General features: G+C 52.9%; 8 protein-coding genes across 8 annotated transcripts; 5 read left to right on the forward strand and 3 right to left on the reverse strand.

Moving 5' to 3' along the window:
- Positions 1–90: 90 nt before the first annotated feature.
- Positions 91–1,556, forward strand: CC77DRAFT_1076802 (hypothetical protein; the record flags this gene model as incomplete). The annotated part of the gene is made up of 5 exons (XM_018529251.1): positions 91–224; positions 347–419; positions 470–851; positions 894–905; positions 956–1,556. The coding sequence occupies 5 exons, from the start codon at positions 91–93 to the stop codon at positions 1,159–1,161; spliced, it is 807 nt and encodes a 268-aa protein (XP_018390808.1). The 3' UTR covers positions 1,162–1,556.
- CC77DRAFT_318185 (hypothetical protein) lies at positions 1,487–3,994 on the reverse strand. The gene is made up of 4 exons (XM_018531234.1): positions 3,812–3,994; positions 3,695–3,749; positions 3,290–3,637; positions 1,487–3,220 (listed from the first exon to the last, which is right to left on the reverse strand). The coding sequence occupies exons 2-4, from the start codon at positions 3,702–3,704 to the stop codon at positions 1,761–1,763; spliced, it is 1,818 nt and encodes a 605-aa protein (XP_018390809.1). The 5' UTR covers positions 3,705–3,749; positions 3,812–3,994; the 3' UTR covers positions 1,487–1,760.
- A 142-nt stretch (positions 3,995–4,136) lies between these two features.
- Positions 4,137–8,891, forward strand: CC77DRAFT_980593 (beta and beta-prime subunits of DNA dependent RNA-polymerase). The gene is made up of 2 exons (XM_018536063.1): positions 4,137–4,344; positions 4,398–8,891. Exons 1-2 carry the CDS (start codon positions 4,262–4,264, stop codon positions 8,737–8,739), a joined length of 4,425 nt encoding a protein of 1,474 aa, XP_018390810.1. The 5' UTR covers positions 4,137–4,261; the 3' UTR covers positions 8,740–8,891.
- Positions 8,892–10,262: 1,371 nt separating this feature from the next.
- On the reverse strand, positions 10,263–11,857 carry CC77DRAFT_926508 (hypothetical protein; the record flags this gene model as incomplete). The annotated part of the gene is made up of 3 exons (XM_018533933.1): positions 10,263–11,040; positions 11,087–11,408; positions 11,455–11,857. 3 exons carry the CDS (start codon positions 11,855–11,857, stop codon positions 10,263–10,265), a joined length of 1,503 nt encoding a protein of 500 aa, XP_018390811.1.
- A 2,291-nt stretch (positions 11,858–14,148) lies between these two features.
- CC77DRAFT_318307 (camp-dependent protein kinase A regulatory subunit) lies at positions 14,149–15,885 on the reverse strand. The gene has a single exon (XM_018531237.1). It carries the CDS (start codon positions 15,743–15,745, stop codon positions 14,360–14,362), a length of 1,386 nt encoding a protein of 461 aa, XP_018390812.1. The 5' UTR covers positions 15,746–15,885; the 3' UTR covers positions 14,149–14,359.
- Positions 15,886–17,321: 1,436 nt separating this feature from the next.
- On the forward strand, positions 17,322–20,674 carry CC77DRAFT_318353 (hypothetical protein). Its single transcript, XM_018531238.1, has 3 exons — positions 17,322–17,561; positions 17,615–17,744; positions 17,815–20,674. The coding sequence occupies exons 1-3, from the start codon at positions 17,539–17,541 to the stop codon at positions 20,302–20,304; spliced, it is 2,643 nt and encodes an 880-aa protein (XP_018390813.1). The 5' UTR covers positions 17,322–17,538; the 3' UTR covers positions 20,305–20,674.
- Positions 20,675–22,229, forward strand: CC77DRAFT_318273 (hypothetical protein). The gene has a single exon (XM_018531236.1). It carries the CDS (start codon positions 21,045–21,047, stop codon positions 22,122–22,124), a length of 1,080 nt encoding a protein of 359 aa, XP_018390814.1. The 5' UTR covers positions 20,675–21,044; the 3' UTR covers positions 22,125–22,229.
- Positions 22,230–22,499: 270 nt separating this feature from the next.
- On the forward strand, positions 22,500–23,623 carry CC77DRAFT_1057177 (hypothetical protein; the record flags this gene model as incomplete). The annotated part of the gene is made up of 2 exons (XM_018527985.1): positions 22,500–22,597; positions 22,654–23,623. The coding sequence occupies 2 exons, from the start codon at positions 22,500–22,502 to the stop codon at positions 23,621–23,623; spliced, it is 1,068 nt and encodes a 355-aa protein (XP_018390815.1).
- Positions 23,624–23,759: the final 136 nt, after the last annotated feature.

Here is a 23,759-nt window from a genome sequence, read left to right on the forward strand (position 1 = left end):
CGCCACTGCTACCCTTTTTGGATCGCCTTAGAATCGGTCTCACAGTTCTGTCACTACGGACGCCGCCATGTTTGAAATTTCATCGCCATCATGTTCGGTCTAAGTTCCCACCACGCCGAACTCTTTATGGCCCATCTCGTCAGCGGGGTAATCGCAGGCGTCGCAGTCGCCACCCGCATATGCGTCAAGATGAAGACAAAACAAGGCATCAGAGCGGATGACATGTTCATCCTTCTGACACTGTTGTTTTACTACGGCGCCATTGCGACCGTCTTACAAGGCAAGGCTCTTGGCTCGCAGATGACGGATGTCTACTAATTGTCGTAGAGCTCTTTACCAATTTCAGGCATTCCCATGTAGACGACATAGAGGTCACAGCGACGGAAGAATCTCTCGTGCCTTCGCCGGTATACCGCAAGGTTAGTATCGCTCTCGCATCTGTATCTGACGTCTGCTGATTGTACTGAAGGATATGTTTGCAGCGATCATGCTTGCCATGACCGCTCAGTATACATGCAAGATATCGATCCTCCTCTTCTACCGCCACATCTTTTTCGCTAGCGATTTCCATCGAGATGTATCGCTAGGCCTCATAGCCTTCACATCGACCTGGTTGATATCTGCCATCGTGGCCCTACTACGCATCTGCCGGCCGCTCAAGCTCGTTTGGTTACCAGAAGAACAGCATGATGGAGCAAAATGCGGGAATTGGGTAGCGATGGTATTTTCTGTCCTCCTCGTAGATGTGCTCACAGATGTAGCCATCCTCCTTTTGCCCATTCGAACAGCATTCACTCTTCAAATGCCACTGCGAGCAAAGATTGGCGTCGCATCTATATTCGCACTGGGGGGTTCGTTATTGTTATCAGCGCTCTAAAGGATGGAACTTGTAGATCCTCGTGAGAGTACGTATACCAAAACTCGCGGATTATGGCGCTTTACTGATACCTTACAGTCTACTTCCATCGAGCAGAACTCTGGACGACTATTCACCTATGTACCGCCATCTTGTGTGCTAGTGTACCCATATACAAGCCACTATGGACGTCCATCTCAACAAAGATAAGGCGCAGGGTGATGGGCGTACTGCTGCGGCCTGAGAAAGACAACGAAGATGCTGTACAGTTGAGTAAGGCCGCTAGTGTAGGCCATGATAGATGAGGCTGGGATTACTCGGTAGCGATCAATGTAGCCCTGAGAGCGTTTCAGCATTCCAAATAAACTACATGAAGTGAGAAAGGGTCTTGATCAATTCTTGGAGCAGCTTGTATTCTCCAAATTGTTGTTGTTCTTGTGAACGAGAGTTGTATGGAAACTAGGTCGTTGTCAAGCTTCTCGCGCCTTACCGTTTGAGGGTAAGCGTTTTTGGTAAATTTCCACAGCCAGCTATGTGACAGATAACACACGAACCTACGGAAAACGTCCGCATCACTTGAAAGCTACGCTCAGTTTACATGAATTGTGTCTTTCGTGGCATATATCTCATTATCATGACAAAAGGAAATGTAGCTATTCATGGTGGCGTGTCATAAAGCCGAAACGTCAGGACGCCGCCCGAACCGGAACCATATACCACCCATAGCGCGCAGAATCCGACTCTTCTGGCGTTACTCGAAACGCCACCAGTATTGACCGCCGTAATCAGTACATGCTCCACTGATATCATGATCCTAATATCGCCTCACCATGTACGCCTGGTCCCACCCTGTACGCCTTGAAGGAAGATGCTGGACTGTCATGGGCATTGCGCCCGTCACAGCCTAGGCAAAGAAGGTATCAGGAAGAGTAGAAAGAAGAGCGAAAGAAACGACCGCACCGGTGGCGCCCAGCAGAGGGTAGGTAGCCTTGTTGAGCACCTTGCTAAGAACCGAGCGAGGGGTCTTCTTAGGACGTTGGGCGATGATTGCAGCTGTCTGGATGGCAGTGACATCGGCGGCTGGAACAGCGACTATCGGTTCTGAGTGTGCACTCTCGGTACCAATGATGACTTCAGGTGTCTCATCCAAGGCTACTGCAGGCTCCTCTGCCTCAAGCACATCAGCTTTGCGCTTCATGTTGTTTACAGATTCAGGCGTGGGCGGCTGCTCCTCAACTATTTCCTCAATGGAGACCTTGGTCCGACGACCTGGCTGCAGTGGTGTGGAGGTCTCGACATCTGATACAGGCATGGGTGGAGGTGTCTGAAGTCGGTTGGCTTGGACTGCCTGGCTAGCGCAGTTACCGAAGTGGTACATGGGAAGACGAGTCTCAGAGGACTCTGGCATTGGAGGAGGAGGCGCTGGACTGAACAGAGAAGGTCTGTCGCCAAAGTTTGTACCTAGGTAATTCGGCTGCGACATGTCCTCAGCAGAGTACCAATCCTGGAGATCGCTCTGCGATGAGAATGCGGAATAGGATGGGTTGCACCAAGGTGCTGCTCTGGAAGTCGAAGGACGTGGTGGAAGAGGTGGAGGTGCGCTCTCTGCATACACGTTGCTGTTGGACATGGAGTTGTTGTCAGAACCCTGCATGCCAAACATGTGGATACGTGGCAGCGAGGCTTGACCGTTGGCTACGTCGTCTAACATATAGACATCCCGGAGTGAAAGAGTAGAAGGGTTTTGCATAGAGCACTGAGCCGTGGAAGGGATTGCGGCATTGCCAGAAGGCTCGTTCTCCTTGTTGGAAGAAGATGCGGTGGGATTGTTATGGTCAGCCCCGTCCATATCCTCATCCTCGGAATCCCCGATCTCTGGTTCCGAGTCAGACATCATCTCTGAGCTACCAATGCTTCCGGCCTGGCTGTCGGAGTCGGTACCAATAGCGTCGTCGTCTTCCCCATCACTGGATGCGTTAGGGCTGGCAGGCACAAGCGAATCATCGCGGCGTGGGGTGAAGTCGCAGACTAGACCCGCATCTTGTCTGTCCTCTTCATTGTAGTCTTGGTCCACAACTGTAGTACGCATCGCAGACTCAGGGTACTCTTCTTGGGCGGGACTGAAGGAGTGGCCGGGTTCAGATTGGTGGAGGACCTGCTCCATCATCATCGTGACCTCCTGGTCATCCTGCTCAGACTGATCTTCAGCACCATCTGAGTCGTCGATGACGAAGGGATCGATCTGGCTGCCTCGACGCTCGGCGACTTCCTCGTCGTCACTCTCAGGGTCAGGGACAGTGAAGCCGAGAGAGAATGGATGTGAAAGTTGTGACTCGAAGGTGTAGGTGCGGGCTACAAAGAACTCTGTGCAAGGTAGTGTCAGCTCAGAAGCTTGGACAAGGGGCTGTGTGGAGGGCCTACGAGAGGACGTACCCTCGTTGCGGTTAACGTCAGTCCCGAACTGAAGCACATCGCCAACCTTCAACTTGGTTGGCTTGTTGGCAGGCAGCCTTTGGTTGTTCACGGTGGTGCCGTGCATGGAGCCCTTGTCAGTAAGATAGACTTCGGGAACGCCGCTGGTTGAGTTGGCGGACAGGACGGCGTGCTGGCGGGAGATGACAGGGCTGTCGATGTAGGCATTGTGAGGCGCGGCCATGAGGTCTTTCTTGGAGATGTTGCTCGAGGCCCGACCAATAGGGAACTCTGCGTTGAGTGGCAGATCAAACTCACGGGTCCCGTACGTGTCGTAGCGCTTTGTATCCCTGAGGACGATGCGGAAGACTGGCAGGTCAGTGAGCCGGGAGCGAAACATGGCAGAGGGTGGAGGAGGAAGCTCACTCGAAGTCATGAGGGGCAGTGGTCTTGCCAGACGGTGACGCGTAGACAGCCTGGTCTGGGAGAGACAATAAGTGAGGGCGGGGTGGAGTTGAGCGGGGATGGCTGCGCAGGTAGTACCGTGGTTCAAGAGGCAGCAGCGGCCAGTGTTATGTATATAATGATTGTGGTGCTTGCCTGCAAGGGGCGAGGACAGCGGTAATAGAGAGGCGTCACAGCAAGACACAGCAAGATCTACCGTCGCTATAGGCGGGGCAGAGAGTGAGTTGTAGGGGTGAGGCAGCGACCGGGCGGTGATGCTCCTGCACTCGTGGTCACGACTGCCTTCCGGGGTACTATCAGCTTATCAGCCCGCATTAGCCAGCATTAGTGCGGCTTAGCTCCGGGAAGGTCCCCCACCCAAAATCTGCAGAGGCGCGACTGAGAAAGTTGCTGCTGCTGCTGCTTCTGGCTTCTGTCGCCCCCGAACATGACTCACGACGCGACGACTATGCGACAAGACAACGACTGTGAAGACTCCCGGTAGCATCAACTTCGCCCCTCTAACCCACCACACCCACCCCCGCCATCATGGAGGCGCCGCGCACCTCGGCCAAGCAGCAGGTCGTGGACCGCATCCCCGCGCGCATCAAGCACATCCAGTTCGGCATCTAGTAGGACACCACTGTGCCAACTCTACTGAAAGACGCATAGTAACACTCTCCAGCTCCAACCAGGACATCGTGAACCAGGCCGTCCTCGAAGTCTCCGACCGCAATGTCTACGACCTCCAGCCCGCCGCCGACGGCACGCGCTCCCTCACGGCCAACGGGCCCATGGACACGCACATGGGCATATCGAGCAAGCAGGGAAAGTGCGGAACCTGCGGCGAAGGCCTGGACAAGTGCAACGGTCACTTTGGCCACATCAAGCTTGCGCTGCCCGCATTCCACGTCGGATACCTGAAGCACATCATCGAGGTGCTGAACTGTATATGCAAAGATTGCTCGCGCGTACTGCTGGATGAGGTGGAGCGGCGGAGATACTTGCGCAGTATGCGCCGGCCAGACATGGACACGCTGCGAAAGGGCGCCGTCACCAAGAAGATCCTCGACGACTGCAGGAAGAAGAAGACGTGCCCGTACTGCGGCGCTTTGCAGGGTACCGTCAGAAAAGTACCCGGCCATCCGCTCAAGATCATCCACAACCGATACGATGCCTTCAACCGATCCACGGCTAAGACGAAGAAGCCACCGGCAGGCAAGATCGAGTTTGACCAGTCCTTCGATGCCGCCAAATCCGCCAACCCAGACCTAGACAAACACCTGAAGAAGGCTGTAGACGATATGCATCCGCTGAGGACGCTCAATCTTTTCAAAAAGATCTCCCCGGAGGACTGCGAGCTGCTAGCCATGATACCCGAGGATGCGCGACCTGAGATGTTGATCTGGGAGTACATGCCTGTACCGCCCGTGGCGCTGCGTCCGTCAGTCATGCAGGAAGGTGGCGCCACCGAGGACGATGTAACGAACAAGATTGGAGACATCTGCCAGATTAGCAGTATAATACGCGCCGGTCTTGCGCGAGGCTTTCCACTTCAGATCTTAATGGAGCAGTGGGATTTCCTGCAGCTGCAGATAGCCATGTACATCAACAGCGACGCGCCTGGTCTGAAACAGCAAGGCTTGCAGAAGACTATGCGCGGTTTCTCTCAGCGCCTGAAGGGAAAGGGTGGTCGTTTCCGACAAAATCTTTCCGGAAAGCGTGTCGACTTTTCTGGACGTACTGTCATTGGACCCGATCCAAATTTGAGCATTGACGAAGTCGCTGTCCCAGAGCGCATTGCGAAGAACCTCACGTACCCCGAAAAGGCCACACGATACAACATCGACAAGCTAAGGAGACTTGTGAAGAACGGGTCAAACAGATATCCCGGTGCCAACTACATCATTAGCGATCAAGGGCCGAACAAGGAGCCTAGCAAGACGTCACTTATCGGTCTTTCGCGGTTCGACACAACCGGTGAGCGACTAGAGGGCGCCTCGAAGCGACTCAAGATCGGCGACATCGTCGAGCGCCATATTGAGGATGGCGACATTGTCCTCTTCAATCGACAACCGTCTCTACACAAGCTTAGTATTCTGAGTCATCGAGCGAAAGTACGACCATGGAGGACATTCCGATTGAACGAGTGTGTTTGCAATCCGTACAATGCCGATTTCGACGGTGACGAGATGAACTTGCACGTACCACAGACCGAGGAGGCGCGAACTGAAGCTACAGAGCTCATGGGCGTCAAGTACAACCTTGCAACCCCAAAGAACGGAACACCAATTATCGCAGCTATCCAAGATTTCATTACTGCAGCATACCTTCTAAGTAACAAGAACAACTTCTACGATCGACGGACATTCTGTCAGATCGTAAACTACATGTTCAACGGAGAAGGAGCTTTTGATCCAGATACAGGAAAGAAGCACCCTATCGACATTCCGCCTCCTGTGGTATGGAAGCCTCAAGCACTTTGGACTGGAAAGCAGGTTTTCAATCTTTTGATGAAGCCATACAAGGGCTGTAGAGTGCTGATCAACCTCGAAGCTGCATGCAAGCAGTTCAAGAACACCCCTGACCAGGCTCCTGATCTGAACGAGAACGATGCTTACCTTGTTATTCGCAATTCCGAAGTCATGTGCGGTGTCATGGACAAGGCCACTGTTGGTGATGGTAAGAAGGATTCCGTCTTTTATGTCATGATGCGAGATTTCGGCCCCGACCACGCCGTCCAAGGCATGAACAGATTGTCCAAGTTATCCGCGCGATGGCTTTCCAACAACGGCTTCTCTCTTGGTATTTCCGACGTTACTCCTGGAGAGAAGCTCAACAAGAAGAAGCAAGACCTTGTCGAAGAAGCCTACGCCAAGTGCGACAAGTTGATCAAGGATTTCAAGGAGGGAAAGCTGCAGCGCGATCCCGGTTGCGATGAAGAGCAGACAATGGAGAACAGGATAGGTGGTATCTTGTCCGGTGTTCGTCAAGCGGCTGGTGACATTTGTTTCGAAGAGCTCAGCAGATGGAACTCGCCCTTGCTCATGGCCAAGTGTGGTTCCAAGGGATCCAACATTAACGTTTCTCAAATGGTTGCTTCCGTCGGACAACAAATGATTGGCGGTGCTCGTGTCGCTGATGGATTCCACCATCGAACGCTACCCCACTTTCCCAAAGCCGCTCGTCAGCCTGCGTCCAAGGGTTTCGTTAGTAACAGTTTCTTCTCGGGACTGACACCATCCGAATTCATCTTTCACGCTATGAGTGGTCGTGAAGGTCTGGTCGATACAGCTGTCAAGACCGCCGAGACTGGTTACATGAGTAGACGATTGATGAAGTCACTGGAAGATCTTTCTGCACAATACGATGACACTGTCCGGAACTCGTCTGGAACTGTAGTCCAGTTCCAGTATGGAGACGACAACCTCGATCCCGTGGACATGGAGGGCAAGGCCAAACCTGTGCACTTTGACAGGACATTCTCACATGCCGTCACATCGACCTGGGATAACTCTGAATCGGGATTGACGCCTGAAGAAGTCAAGGAGTACACAGAAGCAAGGCTGAACACCGAACGAAACAAGTACCCAAGGTACAAGCTAGACGGTGTGACGCCGCTGGAGTATCGCGACAGGACCGACGCTGGCATCGACCAGAAGGAGTCTATGCGTGACTTCCTCGATACGGTTCAAGACTACGTTTTCAAGAAGGCAAAGAAGCTTGAGACTACCCTTGCTTACCTCGGGGTGGTACAACCGGATGGCAGAAAGGATAGGAAACAGTCAGCAGCTGATGCGGAGAAGTACAGTCTTGCCGATGGTATTGCAAAGATTTCACATAGCGCACTGGACGCCTTCATAACACTCTGTCTAACTAAATACCATCGATCACGAGTACAGCCCGGTCACGCTGTCGGGGCTATTGGTGCTCAGTCTATCGGTGAACCCGGAACGCAAATGACGCTGAAGACTTTCCATTTTGCTGGTGTCGCCGGTATGTCCATCACTCAAGGTGTGCCCCGTATCAAGGAGATTATCAACGCCTCCTCCACCATCTCAACACCTGTCATCGCCTGCGACCTTTCGAACAAGGTCTCTGAATCTGCGGCGCGAATCGTCAAAGCGCGTGTCGAAAAGACCTACCTTCGCGACGTCATTTCGTATGTTGAAGATGTCTGGCATCCTACCGGCGCGTACATTGCTATGCGCATCGACTGGGATACCATCAACCAGCTTTTCGTCGACGTCCAGCCCCACGAGATCGCCGCGGCGATCAACGCCCACAAACCCCTCAAATGGGGTAAAGCTGGCGCCCAAGTCCGCATATCCTCATCCATAATTCGCGTCGAAGTCCCCGACCCCAACGCGGCCAAGAAGCGTCCTACAAAGACAACACGCAACCACAAAGAATTCTTCGAACGCGTCCAACAAGTAAAGGCACTTATCCCCGACGTCGTCATCAAGGGCTACCCAGACTGCTCCCGAGCCATCATCAAAAAGGAAAGCAGCCCCAACGCCCAAGGTCAATACGAATGTCAACTCCTCGTAGAAGGCTACGGTCTCAGCGACTGTATGACCACCCCAGGTATAGAACCTTACAGCACAAAGTCCAATCACGTCATGGAAGTCAAAACCGTCCTCGGCATCGAAGCTGCCCGCGCAACCATCGTGCGTGAAATCGGCGACGTCATGGGTAACATGGACATTGATCCTCGTCACATGCAGCTTTTGGCCGATGTCATGACGTTCAAGGGTGAAGTCTTTGGTATCACGCGTTTCGGTCTGCAGAAGACGCGTGATTCCGTCTTGCAGCTTGCATCGTTTGAGAAGACGCCGGATCATCTGTTCGAGGCAGCCGCGAGGGGTAAGACGGATACTATCGATGGTGTTAGTGAGTGTATCATTATGGGTCAGAGTGTCAAACTCGGAACTGGGTCGATGCAAGTTGTCAGACCATTGTATCTTGGGGCTGAGGAGCTCAAGGTCAAGAAGACGATGTTTGAAGAGGGTTGGGATGCTTTGTGATTGAGTTCTGATGGAAAGAGAGGGGAGTTGAGGTCGCAAAGGAGGTGAGAGACGTACATATGCATGGGCTAGGCGTAAAGATCATTTGATTTGTTCGCGAAAATGGGGTTATCTGCATAGCGAGTAAGTAAAATTCACACATTTATTCAACCACTAGACTTTGTGAGTTGGCAAGGTGATGACTGTTTGGAGAGTTGTATAGATAACGGACACCAGTGCCTTTATTGGTCTCCCACTGCCATATATGTCCAGGTTTTGTTTTCTGATTCCGCAGGCTGTCATCAAAGTAATGGCCGATCATGAGGATTGCATGAACCCATGTAAGTTGATGAGAGCAGGCGCATGATGTCTACATGCTCACCATATCGCCCGCCTTATTCCCTATCCCCGTCTTCGGCGTGCTCCGACGAACCGGCCGTAATATCGTCATCAGCCATAAGCCTCTTGACCATGACGTCTCCAAACTCTTCGTGATTAGCAAGCGCTCCGACATCGTGATATGTATGCATGGGTTGAAGAGCAGGGTGCGGACGAAAACCCCGCCACAGCTTGCCCTGCCCCACAAGGCTGCATATCTCAACCCGCGAGCCGCAGCAGCTCAGCCCGCCACAAGCTAGGTAGAAGGATCCCATACCCTGTCAGCCCTATATGGCATGGCAAGCCATGGCAAGGGTGATAATCGGTGTCGCGCTTCGCGCCAGCGAGACGACGACCTTACGGTTCACCAACATGCGGTGTAAGAAACGATAGGTAAGATCGTGCCGCAATTCTATAGTCGATTACTGTGGCGGTGTATGTGGCTAGTAATCTGTTCACCCAGCCGCAGGGTAACCGATAGACTTCGTTTACATACTGCTACTCCTACGGTGTAGCCCACGCTGACCGTGGGGGTTCGCAACATCATGTTACTGGTTGATGGAACTCAGGGGTACGTAGGGCCTAGAAGCTGACTGCGACTGTACCATGAACATGATCGCTTTAAGCGAGTTGGTACCATTGTCGCGTGTCGTGCGGTTCCTCGTTTGGTGGTTCTGGCTACGGTGCACGAACGGTGGAGTGCAGCCGATTCAGCCTTACATGCTGCATGACGCTCTTCGGCTGTTGCCCGAACATCAGAAGTACTCCGGTCGGCCCGGGAGTATGACCATGCACTGTTACATCCGGGTTGACGATTTGGAATCATTTGATTGAAGTCAGAGTTGACAGTAAGGAAAGGGTGGGAGATGTTTACATGACCAGCATGGAATTTGACTCGAAGCACCGTGCTTCAATGACGGACTAGAAGCAAGTAATTCTAATACAAGACCGAAAATGATATGAAGAATTGCAGAATGCGAGCTTACCCATACCAACTTTGGTTAAACAAGTGACCAAGAAGATGCAAACAACCACTGGATCTGTGTCGCCCTGCGACAGCCGACCAGTAAAGCATAACTGCTCCGAATGAAAAAATGCCCAGATAAAGTACAGAAGAGCAGCGAGGAAACAAGCCATGCAAAGAGGTATGGAAACATACGACGATACTAGTGAGCGAGATTCAGGCCGGTTTTGATGGCGATGTACCGTTGGACCTGCAGCATCGTGCGTAAGGCGTGGATTGTGGCGTCGGCATAATCGAAAGGGACTGATACTGCCGCCCTGACTGCATAGAGCGCAAAGCATTTCCTCATCCATGCCGATGCTTGCAAAGTCTCTTCTGAAGAGGAGTGCGGTGGGGATCGAGATGCTGCTGCGCCCACGAGAGCTACCCAGAGGAAAACGCCAGACAATTCGGAGCCCCAGCAGGTCTGGACTTTCGTCTTTCCAAGGGCGGAGTGTAAAGCTGATATAAGTGTGCCGCTTTCAGTACTAGATCCAGATATGCCCGCGTGCATAATGTTTGCCGATTCCACAAGTGTTGCCCCATGAACTATCGATCTACAGTAGATCAAGGCGGCGATTCGACAGCTTTCGTAGACCCAATCTAGCGAGTGATCGTCCTCGGCTGAAGGCAATAAAAGCAGGTCAGAGTATATGTCCTGGAGTTCTGTGTCGCATAATGCCAACTGACCGCTTGACATCATATGAGGTTCTCCTTTGTGATTCCATCTTGCCAGAAATGTGCTGGTACACCTCTGCATCTTCCATATGATATCAGTCACGGCTGCGGAGTAGACTCGGTATGAAGGCGGCGTATGATTCTGGGGAGCTAAAAGCGGCGAGATGGGATTATTGTGGTCAAGCCAGGCCTCAGAAGACGCTCGTGGTGTGAGTTCTGCGGACACGTCTTGTCCTCGACAGATGGCAAAGGTGAGCATAACCCTCAATAATATTAGTCGATAGTAAGATCTAAGTATGGCTTACTCACAAAGTCATAAATGTCGCAATATTGGCACCTAGTCCGTCCTGTTGATTCCTCAAACAGGTCACCAAGCCATCCTGGTGTACACCAAACGCGTCTTCGTCGGGGCTTCCGATCTCGCTGATAAGCATATGAAGTATGCTAATAATGGTGGTATCATCGGTGTTCAAGCGGCCGCGAAACAATCCTAGAACCCTGGTTTTCGCATACACAGTAAGGTCACTGTCGTATAACAGGCCCTCATCAAGGTCTTGATAGACAAGTGTAGCGTGTACATGACTGAGGAATGAAAGGTGATTGCCGCAAACATACTGCATCCAAGCTTGGTCTGCATTCGTTAGTGGGTACATTTTGCAGAGATAATGCGCACGTACCGTAGCAGTAGAAGGTTGTAGCACGGATCCAATCGCGCTTCAACTCATTGAAAGGCTCACGCCTCAATGCATCGACACCTGGAAAAGGATATCCAGAGACCCCCTCGAAGACTGGAGGCGTGCTATGAGCTGAAGCTTCGGCTATCGCAGAATGTATTCGAGCGGCAAGCACTCGCACAGGGTGTGTGGAAGGTGATAGTGTATGAAACTCATAGCGATCCTGCTCCCATACAGTGTCATGGCGCCTTCCGGTTACAGGCGCCTGTGGAGTGTCTACCTGTGTTATGTTACGAGAATCGCCTGTTCCTGGGCTGGGTGTGCGAGTCGTGATAACGGGTGTCCTGCTGCCTTCTCGGCTGCCACCTGTCTCCGTAGGCGATAACCCTTCACGATGTGTATACATAACATGTGACCGTACTCTTCTCATGGTTCCTCCAGTCTTGAAGTCATCTGGGTGACTGGCGACAACAAATTGGAGCGGAGGGCCTGGTGCAAGAGGAGGCTTGCGTTGGCGGTTGGGTCGTTTCTTGGTTGGCTTTGGATCGCTGGATGAAGCCATGTCGTAAAGAAAATCAGAAGGTGTAAGTTGCTCCAGAACTGTGAAGCGACTTGAACCGATGCTGCTTCAGACATTATGTATTGCTGGCAATGTTGGGTGATGGAGGTAGAGGGACGTGTAGGCAGTCGACCGATAACGTAAGATCCAGGTACCGTATGCGATGCTTCAGATCAGTGCTAACCTTCCCTGAAGCCACATGCCATAGCCACACTGGGACAGCGGTGGAACTCCAACCGGGCCCGTTGCCCATCTGAATTTCGGTTATTCCCATGCAACTGTGAATGGAAGACCATGTTTCAAGAACCACCCTCAAACTAAGCTGAGCCAGTAGCAACGATCCAAAATGGACCAAGCAATACACAAGGCGGACATGCTGTTTGCAGATGCTCATGATCAACGTGCGTCGCGCACGCCGGTATGACTGCCCTGCCACAACGAAACCCGAACAGATGCCAGACAGCGGAGCATATTCGCTCTCCCTGGCGAATGCGGTGAACGCCCACCCTTCCGTAGGAGTGCCGAGGTGCATCCTAAGCTCCCTGACCCGCAGAACGCTGCGGGAGGGAAGGAGCAGCCTCAACGTAGTGCGTGGCTGATGCATGCAGCAACATCGTCGAGGACCGAGCGCCGGGAACGTGGACAGGCCTGTCACGGCATACAGACCGCTACAATAGCCATTGATGATGCCAAGAGTCCTAACTAAGAACCGTTGTGATCATGCAAGGTTCGGAAAGTACCGTTCAATGGGACATCGTGTACTCTACCAGCTTCTCATGTCTGATCCGAATGTCGATTTCGTCTCGTTGCGCCCACTTGGTCCAGGGATTCATTTTCAAGCACAACGATAAGACGAAGTTTCGTTCGAGCGGCCCCATCATGCTTGTAGTTAATGAACCCATTTTCCCAGTTTAGTCTTAGCGTTGAGCCGCACCCCAGTCACTGCATGTAAGCTGCAGGTGCACGCGATGGAGACTGAAGCGGCTTTTGGTCATTGGGTCGCTATGAGCTTCTTGGAGACCGCCTGTCTAGTCGCATCATCCAATCGTAACTGTAGCTCAAACTGTGAATCGCAGAAACGTTGATCATTCGAAGACGTCACCCTAAATGCAGGGGTGGTTACCCACTACTAGGTTATCAGCTAGGCGCGTGTGCCGTGCCTGTATCGTTAAAAAGCAACAGTTTGAACATTGCGATCTTGCATGCAAGATGCTGCGTACTGGACCGGCAATCGCGTAGTCTTGGATGTGGTGGCTGTAAAGCCGTGCCGCATGACGTTTTGCTTCCCCAGAAAAGTATGTATAGTAGATCACTGCTACTTCAGATGATGTGAAGCGTGAGTTACCACTTATAAACACCTGCGTCTGCCAGCAGTTGCTCGGAGTGGCCGTTCTTTGCTTTGTTGAAACACAAGAGCTGTAAGGAGAAATACCTCGGCAGGTAATGAAGGTGGGTCGTCGACGGCACGAAGCGTGTTGTGATTTCTGCTTGAAGTGCTACCCTCTCGCTAATACACACGAGGAGTGGAGCAGTCTGCATACAAGACGTCGTTCTAGAGAGGCATCCCTCGAAAACGGGTGATGGGCAGAGAGCTGCAAGCTATGGGTCGCTCACGCTCAATCGCCTAAACCTCCGTCAGTAAATGTGCGCATCGCATTGGAATCTCCTCGAAACTACATTCTGTACGTCGTATCTGGCAGTCACCGTCCACATGCACTATAACGAATTGGACATCCATGTCTTCAGAGGCGAACGCCTCGCCACGATGACTGTGCATGACGATTTGTCAGGGCGGTGTAGAGCAGGGGTGTACTCTGCGAGCTCCAATACGTTTTCACGCTGGATTATGTCTTTCTGTCTGTCAATTTCGATTTTATGTCGTTGCCACGTTAGAGTTGCTGAAGCGGGTGAAAATCATGAGGCGTAGTGGTGAAGAGAAGGAGCTCTGGCGTCCTGTGGTCGTGGCGGATGAAAACGCACGGACGACAACAGTTATGTGACATCACATGGCTGAGGGCAGAGCACACGACAACAACTTCTAGCAGCACGCGATTGGAACATAAAGTACAAGTCTAAACCATGATATCGTACGCTGTGCAACATAGGTAGCAGAGCAGCTCGTAACTAGAGCCTATTCCTCGTTCCAAGAAATTCGTACCTTCTTCCATGACATTAAGCGATGTTTAGTGACAGTAGGAAGTATAGGAATACACGCGAAAACGCCGAAGAGTGACAGCACCATGCTGGGCCAACATTGTCCACGCCCTGGTCTTCTGTCTGTGCAAACATTGCCGCTCACCTTTCGTATGGGTGCAGCATCCTGTCCTCTTATATCCTATGATGTCAAGCTTATGAAGTCGTAGACAGCGGATCGACGTGATCGCCTTCGAAAGCAGCCTTGCTGGGATCGTTCCGCCTCATGATGCCTTCGACAGGGCCGAGAAGTCGCTGGAAGCCGTTCTTTCCGAGCGTTGCAACCTTGACCTCTGTCCTGCTGATGACTGATGCAGCACGAGGAGCATCATTGAGCAAGGCCAGCTCGCCGAAGTAATCGCCCTTTTTGTATTGGTTGACGGCGCTGTCTACGCCGCGCTTGAAGACCTGGGCTTCTCCGGATTCAAGGAGGAAGAAGGACTCGCCGACATCGCCTTCTTGAATGATGGTTGTTCCAGGAGGGTACTTTTTGGTTTCGAGAGCATCGGCAATCTTGGAACGCTCGTAGGGCGTTAGGGTGGACAGCAGAGGAACTTCCTCTAGGAAGCCTTCGTACATGCGTCGGCGCTGGAAGGCACTATCCATGAGGATGCGACGGAAGGTAATGCGATCTAGCGCCCAGAGCGTAGATGGCTCTGTTGAGGTGACGGTTGCGGCACGGGGAGCGTTGTACATGAGAGCTAGCTCACCAAAAGAACCACCGGGTCCGACGGTGCCTACTTTGCTGCCAACACCATCCAAACCACCCTCAACCTTACCCGACTGGTTGACATAAATGTCGAATGAGCCCTTTTCGACGACGTAGAAGTAATCTCCCACATCGCCTTGCTGAATGACCTTTATGCCCTTTGTTGGTATCGGCTTCTCGTGCAGCGCGCCGAGCACCATGGCTGACTGGTCGTCATCGAGATGTGAAAAGAGAAAGTTGCCTGAGACGGCAGACTTGAGGCGCGATAGCTGGTCCTGCGTCTTCTGGTGGAAAGGTGGGGTGAAGTTGTCGGCGGCACTCGAGGCGGGGTTGAGCGACTCAGCAGAGACGGAAGTGCGCCTGTTGGTGTTGTAGTTGCTGGGGAAGTTCTGGCCTTCGCCTGAAAGAGGCGGCATTTGGGTGATGTTGTTCTTTGAGGAGCCGCCAAAGCCGCCAAAGTCGCCAAACGCGCTCGCACCCGAGTCGTTGTTGCTGCCGCGGGACCTGCTAAAGTCGACGGCTGCAAAGGTCGAGGCAGTGGGGGAGGTCATGGTGTCGTTCTCCTCCTCTTCTTCGAGACGCTGCATTGTGGATTTGGTGAAGCCGCTGCCGCTGCTGGGGGAGGTGCTGAAGGGGTTGTTGCCGGGAAAGGTGTTCTCGGCACGGCCCTGGGGACTGGAGTGCTGTTGCGACAGCAGATATTCGGTTCGCTGCGACTCGAGACGGCGATTAAAGAAGTTTGCGCAGAACTGGAGGATGTCGTGGGGCTTGTGTTTGAGAATTTCGCGGTCGAGGGTGGAGATCTCGTTGGAGTAGTCAGGAGGGAGGGACATGAGGGCGGTGGTGGTGAGGGGTCAAGCGCAGCTCTTTGACGTCGGTCGCGAGACGTGCAGGGATGGAGGCAGTAGAGCTGCGAGGGTCCGGACGTAGCGTCAGCGGCAAGACGGGCAGCGAGGTGGACAGGTGAGGTCTAAACAGAGTGTATTGGGGAGTAAGGAACGCAATTGCACGCTGCAGGCTGTGGCTGTGGTCGCAGTAAGCGCGGTGAGGATGCGCAGGAAGAGGGGACTGGTGCGGGAGGGGATCACGAGTGTGGGATGGCGGGCAGGGCAGTCACTGGTAAGGATCGAGGCAAGCTTTCCTGGGGCTTATTATCTTCCAGAAGCCCTCTAGAAACACGCGCACGCTGTAGGCACCCACTGCGACATATAGGCGACGGCTGCCCGCTCTGGGGGATGCAATTGGATGCCACCCGCATTGCCTGTCGTGACTCAAACGCTCAATGCGCTCTCGTAGCCACCGTGTAGGACAGCTATGATAGCTACCAGGCCGCCGATGCCAATCAAGCTGTGCTTTAGCTCCCGCCCATGGCCTGCTCGCAGACTGCATCTTGCACTAACAATATGCCACACCTGAGTCGTGAACTGTCAAGATAGGACAATGGATGTAGGCAGGTACGGCTCCAAGCTGTGATTTACAAAGACTGCCATCGATTCATGTTCTCACACGCGCTTAGGACAGTTCTAGTTGCCGTGTTGACTTGGTTGCTGCATCGCAGTCGTGCTCGCGTCATCAAGTCGCGCACGCCGTGGTGCGCGTGCATTGTTCAGTTACTGCACTGCCAACAAGAATATTTCGGGTGGAAGCTATTTATCCCAAGTAAATAATTCCGTAGTGAACGCCGTCTTCCATCTTTCGCAATCAGTGCAACGGGAATTGGTTTCGACGATGAAGCATGACATGGATACGCGCAACCTTGTAATTGGCGGTGAGGCACTCAAACGCGGCGTAGGCGATGCGGTGAATCCATCCATGAATATGTTGAGACGCGCGGTGCAGCAAGAGGACGAAAACTCTGATAAAGAGGCGTCCCGGAGGGTATTTGAGATATAACGATAACAGAGACTCGTTGTCTGGTACCTAGGTACCACCTATGGGTAGCAGCTGCTCACGTGCGAACCCCGGAATTGCCCAGCTATCCCGACCGGACATGGCGATGACGCACAAAGCCGGCCATGTGAGGTGCACGAGCACGTGGAGCAAAACTGGAGGGGCCGTGATGTATTTGTGGGCTGCGAGAGGAAGCGACCGAATACGAATTGCATGCACGGCATAACTCGAGGGTGCACGCGGAGCTCAGAATTATGTAGAGTAGCTGCAATTGAGCACCACGCCAGTTGCCTTTCGTCATTGCACATGCTGGCCGTCGGTCCCGCGTGTTCTAGGGCTCGCGATGAACGGCATCACGCCAAGCTTCCCTGCCGCTAACAGCGCCGTCTTTAATCTTGCAGATTCCGTGCAATATCGCGTCCAAACAGCCCTCCAGCCTCGCCAATTCTGCATCTAAAAGTCGTCGCGCTCCTTGACCCTCTGCGCTTGTGTATTGTCTCCGCTTCTGTTGGTCTGACGAAACAGTCGCAAGCTTCGTCGCCCCAAACTGTCCGAGCGCGCACTGGCACTGGCTTGATCCTCAAGCCGCAAGCTAGCTCCACCCGAACGCAGCTCCTGATCCTGACTTACCAACCACCTCCACAACTGAACTACTCCTCCTCCCTGCGCCCAAGACAGGTCTTACTCCCTACTCCCACTTTTGCAATCCCTGATCCACGTCCATCGCTGCGCTGATATGGGCAAATATACCTTCACCTGGTTCGTTCGCGACTGCCTCAAGTCGCCCATCGCAACTGCTTACACGCGCGCAGGGAACACTCGGCCAATGAGGTCTTCGTGACTGGCACCTTCGATGACTGGAGGAAGACGGTCAAGCTAGAGAAGGAAGATGGCATCTTCAAGAAGACTGTCGAGCTGCCCAAAACCCACACCCAGTACAAGGTACGCAGCCGCCCATCGCATAGCATCGGCTGCCCCGTTTGCGCAAACTTTGCTAACACGTCTCCCGCAGTTCGTTGTGAATGGTAACTGGTGTACCAACGACAGCGCGCGCAAAGAAGACGACGGTCACGGCATCATCAACAACGTCCTCCTTCCCGAAGACATCGTCGACGAGGAGCCCGTCAACACCATGTCTTCTGCCGCGCCCGAGTCCACAACCGCTGCGCTAGCCGGTGCCGTGCCAAAGGAGAGCGAGAAGGAGGCCAAGACCAATGCATCCAACTCCCCTGTACCTGGCGCCTTCCCTGAGACACCCTACGCAGAGACACCTGGCAGCGAACCGCAGACCTTCAACGTCGCGCCCATCCCCGCTACCTCAGGTCTCGGCAACCCCATTAAGCTTGCGCCTGGCGAGCCCGTTCCTGAAGCGAGCACCCTTACAGATAACACTGTAGACTCGACTGTCAAGCACGACAAGGAGCTTGAGCAGGAGCCATCAGCACTCGGCATCTCGCCGCTCCCGGCCACCGCAGGTGCTGGTAATCCCATTCACCTTGCGCCTGGCGAGAAGGTGCCAGATGCCAGCACCTTTACTTCCAATACCGTCGACAGCACAGTCAACACCGACGCCTCATCTTACGAAAAGGCCGATGCTCTTCCCCCACTCGCCTTCACCCCTCAAGCTGAGCGCGACGCCAATGGTGGCATGTTTGGCATTCCTCCAGTCATGGGCAACATGATTCCAGAGTCAAGCCTGCCAATGGGTGTAGATGCCAAGGTTGAGCAAGACACCGGCGTCACGATTCAGTCCTCAGCCCCCCAGAGCACCACCGCCCAACTTGCCGGCCAGGTTCCTAAGGAGCCTCGCGGTGTCCCCGAGACCGTGACTGACAGCCAACAAGAGGCCCACGTTGACCCTGAGGCGTCCGCCAACCCAGAAGCCGTTCAGGACAAGAAGGAGGTCGAGCAGGAGTTGAAGGAGAAGGTATCCGAAGCGCCTGCAGCCAGTGGAGATGCTGGTCTGAGCGACACTGCCAAAGCGGCCGCTGCTACTGCTGCTGCAGGCGCCGCTGCTGGTGCGGGTCTCTTCACTGCGGCCGTCTACTCTGCCAAAGAGAAGGCCGCTGAGGCTACTGGCATGACTGGTCCCAGCACCAGCACTGCTGACGAGGTTCCCTCCATCGTCGCTGAGAGCCAGAACACAGCCCATGCTGAGCCAGAAGCAGCAGCTAGCCCTGAGGTTGTTGCTGAGAAGTCGGTAATGGAGAAGGAGCTACTCAGCGAAGTTCCCAAGACCAACGAAACCGGAGAGCCTGCCCCCGCTATTGCCAGCGCCACCACCACTGCTGCGGAGGACGTACCCTCTGTTGTCGCTGAGAGCCAGACCGCAGCCCACGCTGCGCCAGAGGCGGCCGCCAGCCCTGAGGCTGTTGCTGAGAAGTCGGCTATGGAGCAGGAACTACTCAGCGAGGTTCCCAAGACAACCGAGACAGGTCTCCCTGCCCCGGCTATTGCCATTCCAGCTGTCGTTTCCGAGAGCCAGAAAGAGGCACATGCAAGCCCAGAAGCAGCATCCAGCCCCGAGGTTGTCGCAGAGAAGACCGCTATGGAGTCTGAGCTATTGCGCGAGGTTCCTAAGACCAACGAATCTGGTGAGCCAGCACCCGCTGTCTCCGCTGCCACAGCTACCACCGCTCCTGTAGCTCAATCAGAGACTGTTTCTCGCGATGTACCCGAGGTTGTCGCTGATAGCCAACACGAGGCGCATGTTAGCCCCGAGGCTGCTGCTAACAGCGAGGCTGTTGCTGAGAAGTCAGCCGTAGAATCTGAGCTACTTGAAAAGCTTCCAAGATCCGATGAAGCGGGTGAGCCAGCCCCAGTACTGACTGCTGCGACTACCGCGACTGCACCTGTCGCTGCTGCTGCTGCCGCCACTGCAATTCCATCTGGCACAGCCACTGAGTCTGTCAATGAAGCCGTCGCTCGTGAGGTCCCCAACGTTGTCGCCGAGAGCCAAAGGGAAGCCCATGCCAGTCCTGAGGCCGCCACCAACGCTGAGGCAGTTAGCGAGAAGCGTGCTATGGAGACTGAACTTCTTAACGAAGTAAAGTCGACTGACGCTACTGGCGAGCCCGCTCCCAGCGCTGCTGCCGGCCTCTCTGATGAGGCTCTTGTTGACTCCAAGCCACTCAAGTCTTCTAGCGAGCCTAATGCTCTCAACGCGCCCGCATCCGAGCCTACTCAGCCACCGAACGCTAAGCCCATCGATTCCAGCACCGACGTTGCATTCAACAAGCAAGCGCCAACTACCACCGAGCAGACCCAGCCAACCGTCACCACCGGTGTAGAAACAAGCAAGACTGAGGCTACGAGCTCCGCCCCAGCTGCACAGCTGGCACCAGAATCTCCTGCCAAGAACCTCAGGAAAGACTCAGACGTATCTCCCAAGGGCACACCTGGTAGCCAGAGCATCGCTTCTGGTGCCGATGACAAGAAGAAGAAGCGTCGCTCTTTCTTCGGCAAGATCAAGGACAAGCTTTCCAGCAAGGACAAGCACTAGATGGATTATCCGTTTCTTGTCTGCACATTCAGGCCGTCTTCATCCATCATGAGGGTCTTTGGAGCTTCGTAATACCCGGGGTCCATGCGCTGTGCTTCCTACCCCTCCTGTTCATCGTTCGTCACGGAGTTTGTGCTTTTGGTCTATACCATTTCCTTCCTGTGTCTGACATGTTCCATAGCAATCTGTTGCGTCATTTCTGTTCATATGCATCTCGAGAAGCAGGCGAGCTTGGGGTAGACGAAAGAGATTGCAGTCATAATATACCTGGGTTAGTTGGGATAAGTTGGTCAATGTCAAGAGATATGGGATGTTGACAGACCAACAGGATTGTATTTAATTTGCTAATGATGATGGGTTGAATCGCTTCACAATCATCTCTTTCTACTCTCATCGCTTTTCTTAGCCGTCATCAGCCAAATGGGCTTCACCCTGATCAAGCGATGTATTCGAAGCGACTGACGCTCTGTGAGGTCAGATCAAATTCCCAACGCCGTCCCATTTGGCGTCACTGACGGCATGTATTCACTGCATGAATTACTCTCATCTGCAGAGACTGTGTTCATGGCAGCACTGTAAACTCACTTAGAACTCACCAGTACTGTGCAAGAAGATCCCTTATAACCAACCGTATCATACCACAGTTCTGCAAAGATTATTAAAAACAACCGACAGCCGTTCAACTGTAACAACAACACAAGTTTTAACGTTGACAAAAGCTCGAATCAAAGGTCAAACGAATGACCCAACACGGTAACACAATCAACGCGAAAACCAGTCATACTATGTTACACCGTCCTTCCTCTCGAAGCACTGGGAATCGGAACACCCAGATTTCACAGCAACAATGTGAGCAGCATAGCGCTCTAAACAACAATCGGCGTCTCGAACCTCCGCGTTACATTCGAGCCCGCTACGGGGCTGCAGCGGAGCTATCTCAGATGATTGACGAACATGTGGCATCGTGGCAATTCTCACAAGCGTCAGACGATCGACCGACGAGCAAAGGTACCGTGATCGTCGATTGGGATGGTAGTGGGCATCCCGCAATTTCTTACCGAAGAAGGGCGACTGTGGTAGAAGAGGTTTTAGTGCCTCAATTGGCACCCGCTCCCCTAAACCGCAAAGCCAGCAGCTTAGGAAAGGCGTATGCAAAGCAGGGCCGCAGGAGTGCGGCGGCCTGTACGCAGAAGCCCCTACCATCTCTGCCCACAGATGAACGAGTCTCTAAGCAAACTAAACGCAAGCCCTTGCCTGTCGGAACTTCTGGTCCTTTTGTGCGGCACGACTCTGTCATTTCAGAAGCTTCAAATCCATCGCGGCGCCAAGCTCAATACTTCGCAGCTCCCCCATCGATTCAGTCACCAGTAGACCCTCAACACGCACAGTATGCAACTGGAGATGGCTTTACAGCTGACTATCACCCACCTCGCTACTCCAAAACTCTAGACTCACTCCGCCGTCCCTATATAACAGGCTACGACCAGATGACACGTTTTAGATATGACTATGATGGGCATATCTTCCACGCGCATCGTTCTCCATCAAACTCCATCTCGTCTTCCCGCTGGTCCGCGCATTCAGATTACTTTGGCGGCGACGTGGATGAATATGACCCTCAAGCAGAATTGCGCGTCGAAGATAAGGACCTTTTGTCTTTGTCGGCTGGGGAAGGCCGAAAAAGACATAGTGTGGGTAGATTTGTAGAAAAAGTTTTGTTTAAGCTGAGCGGACTGGGATTGACGGAAAAACTGAGCTGTGATAGGAAGACGGCTAGAGAGGGAGGGACCTCTTGGCAGGAAGCCGGGTATCATACTTGACAATTAATTGCTAATCTTTTGAACATGCGACTCCATGATGAGGTCTTGGTGGGAGTGATTTGTATGCCACTAAGGATTAGTTGTTGTGCTCGTTATGGTTGCAAGTGAGTGGAAATGACTCATTGTGGCTTTCGAGCGACTGCGCCTCGTCTGAGTGAACACGTGACTCAGTATTGCACATGCGCTCTCTCAAATGCCAACCTTCCCATTCTTACTATATAACACATTGATGTCTCAGTTGATCCTATCAGCAAGACTGTTTCTCATCACTCTTTCGCCTCAATACGAGAAGTGGATTTAACCCTCCCACCACAGACTCTTCATCTTACCTACCTCGAGACTTCCCAACAAGCAATAAAAAAGGCGACGACAAAGATGGCTTCAGAACTGCGGACTATGTTCCCATGTAACACATGTTCTCTTACATACACAACAAGTGCGCTCCAGCGTGCACACATGCAACAGCCTTGGCAGTAAGATGGCACTGAGCATAAAAATTAGTATTCACGACACTGACAGTTATGCACAGTGTGTGCAACCTCAAACGCAAGGTAGCTGGGTTACCATCTATGACCGAGCAAGAGTTCGAGGTGCAAGAATGCAAGAGCGAAGAAGTCACACACCGACCAAGAAACAACGATGATACTATGTTACGGAAGCCGCGGACAATATTGTACAACGACAACATCAAGAAGGACATCAATTCCGAAGCCTACGTTGAAGGCATACCTGATGATCATTCCGAGAAGGCGCCTTCAACACAATGTCTCTTCTGCCCTTTCCTCACTTCCACTTATACAACAGCCCTAGAGCACATGTCCACCCACCATGGCCTCTTCATCCCATCGCTCTCAGCACTTTACTCCCTGGATTCTCTGCTCTCATACCTAGCATTAACAGTCTTCGAATACCACGAATGTCTATACTGCGGACAAGAGAAAGCCACTGTCGAAGCTGTGCAAACGCACATGCGAGACAAGGGACACTGCATGATCGACATGTCTGAACTCGGCGATTTCTGGGATTTCGAAGCAGATCAAGAGAATAAGGATGGCCAGACAGGTACGACCATTACAAGGCTCCCAAAGACGGAGAGACGTCTGCCATCCAAATTGATCATCAATTCTCGACACAGTCGTGGTGATGAGACAACATCGAAACCTATCAGGCGAAGACACGCGCATTCACGGTACTTGTCCAACAAAACCGCTGCCATCGCTCAAGCAGAGCACCAAGATCAGGACACTCCAATGAACTCATCATCAAGACAACTAGCTTTGAGAACCACTAACAATGACCCTCATCTCATCGCCACCCCACGTACAGCACAAGGTCTCGCTGGTCTCTCGGACCACCAAATCCTTGCACTTCAGATGGTGGACAGGAAGATGAAGAGTAGAGAAGAGAGTGCGAAGGCAAGAGTACGGTATGCGGCACAACAACAGCCAGTGAAGGCTATGTATTATAAGACGGAGAACCCAGTATACCAGGCTGGATGAATGATCAAGGTAGCGTAAGAGAGGCATAAAGTGATGGCGCAGCTTATACATGCTGTCTTGTAAATTATTGAGTGTAATGCACAGAAAGCTTAGGGACTATACGCTTTGGAACAAAACAGTGTCATGGCTTGGAGAT

Source organism: Alternaria alternata (assembly GCF_001642055.1).
Source record: "Alternaria alternata strain SRC1lrK2f unplaced genomic scaffold CC77scaffold_2, whole genome shotgun sequence".
NCBI classification, from domain to species: Eukaryota; Fungi; Ascomycota; class Dothideomycetes; order Pleosporales; family Pleosporaceae; genus Alternaria; species Alternaria alternata.

Coding starts and splice junctions, on each gene's coding strand:
- CC77DRAFT_318185 (XM_018531234.1), bottom strand. Junction 3,221..3,289: donor TGACGTTAACCGCAACGAGG/GTACGTCCTCTC, acceptor TACCTTGCACAG/AGTTCTTTGTAGCCCGCACC.
- CC77DRAFT_980593 (XM_018536063.1), top strand. CDS start 4,262: ATGGAGGCGCCGCGCACCTCGGCCAAGCAGCAGGTCGTGGACCGCATC. Junction 4,345..4,397: donor CACATCCAGTTCGGCATCTA/GTAGGACACCAC, acceptor AACACTCTCCAG/CTCCAACCAGGACATCGTGA.
- CC77DRAFT_318307 (XM_018531237.1), bottom strand. CDS start 15,745: ATGTCCCTCCCTCCTGACTACTCCAACGAGATCTCCACCCTCGACCGC.
- CC77DRAFT_318353 (XM_018531238.1), top strand. CDS start 17,539: ATGGGCAAATATACCTTCACCTG. Junction 17,562..17,614: donor GGCAAATATACCTTCACCTG/GTTCGTTCGCGA, acceptor ACACGCGCGCAG/GGAACACTCGGCCAATGAGG. Junction 17,745..17,814: donor AAACCCACACCCAGTACAAG/GTACGCAGCCGC, acceptor CGTCTCCCGCAG/TTCGTTGTGAATGGTAACTG.
- CC77DRAFT_318273 (XM_018531236.1), top strand. CDS start 21,045: ATGACCCAACACGGTAACACAATCAACGCGAAAACCAGTCATACTATG.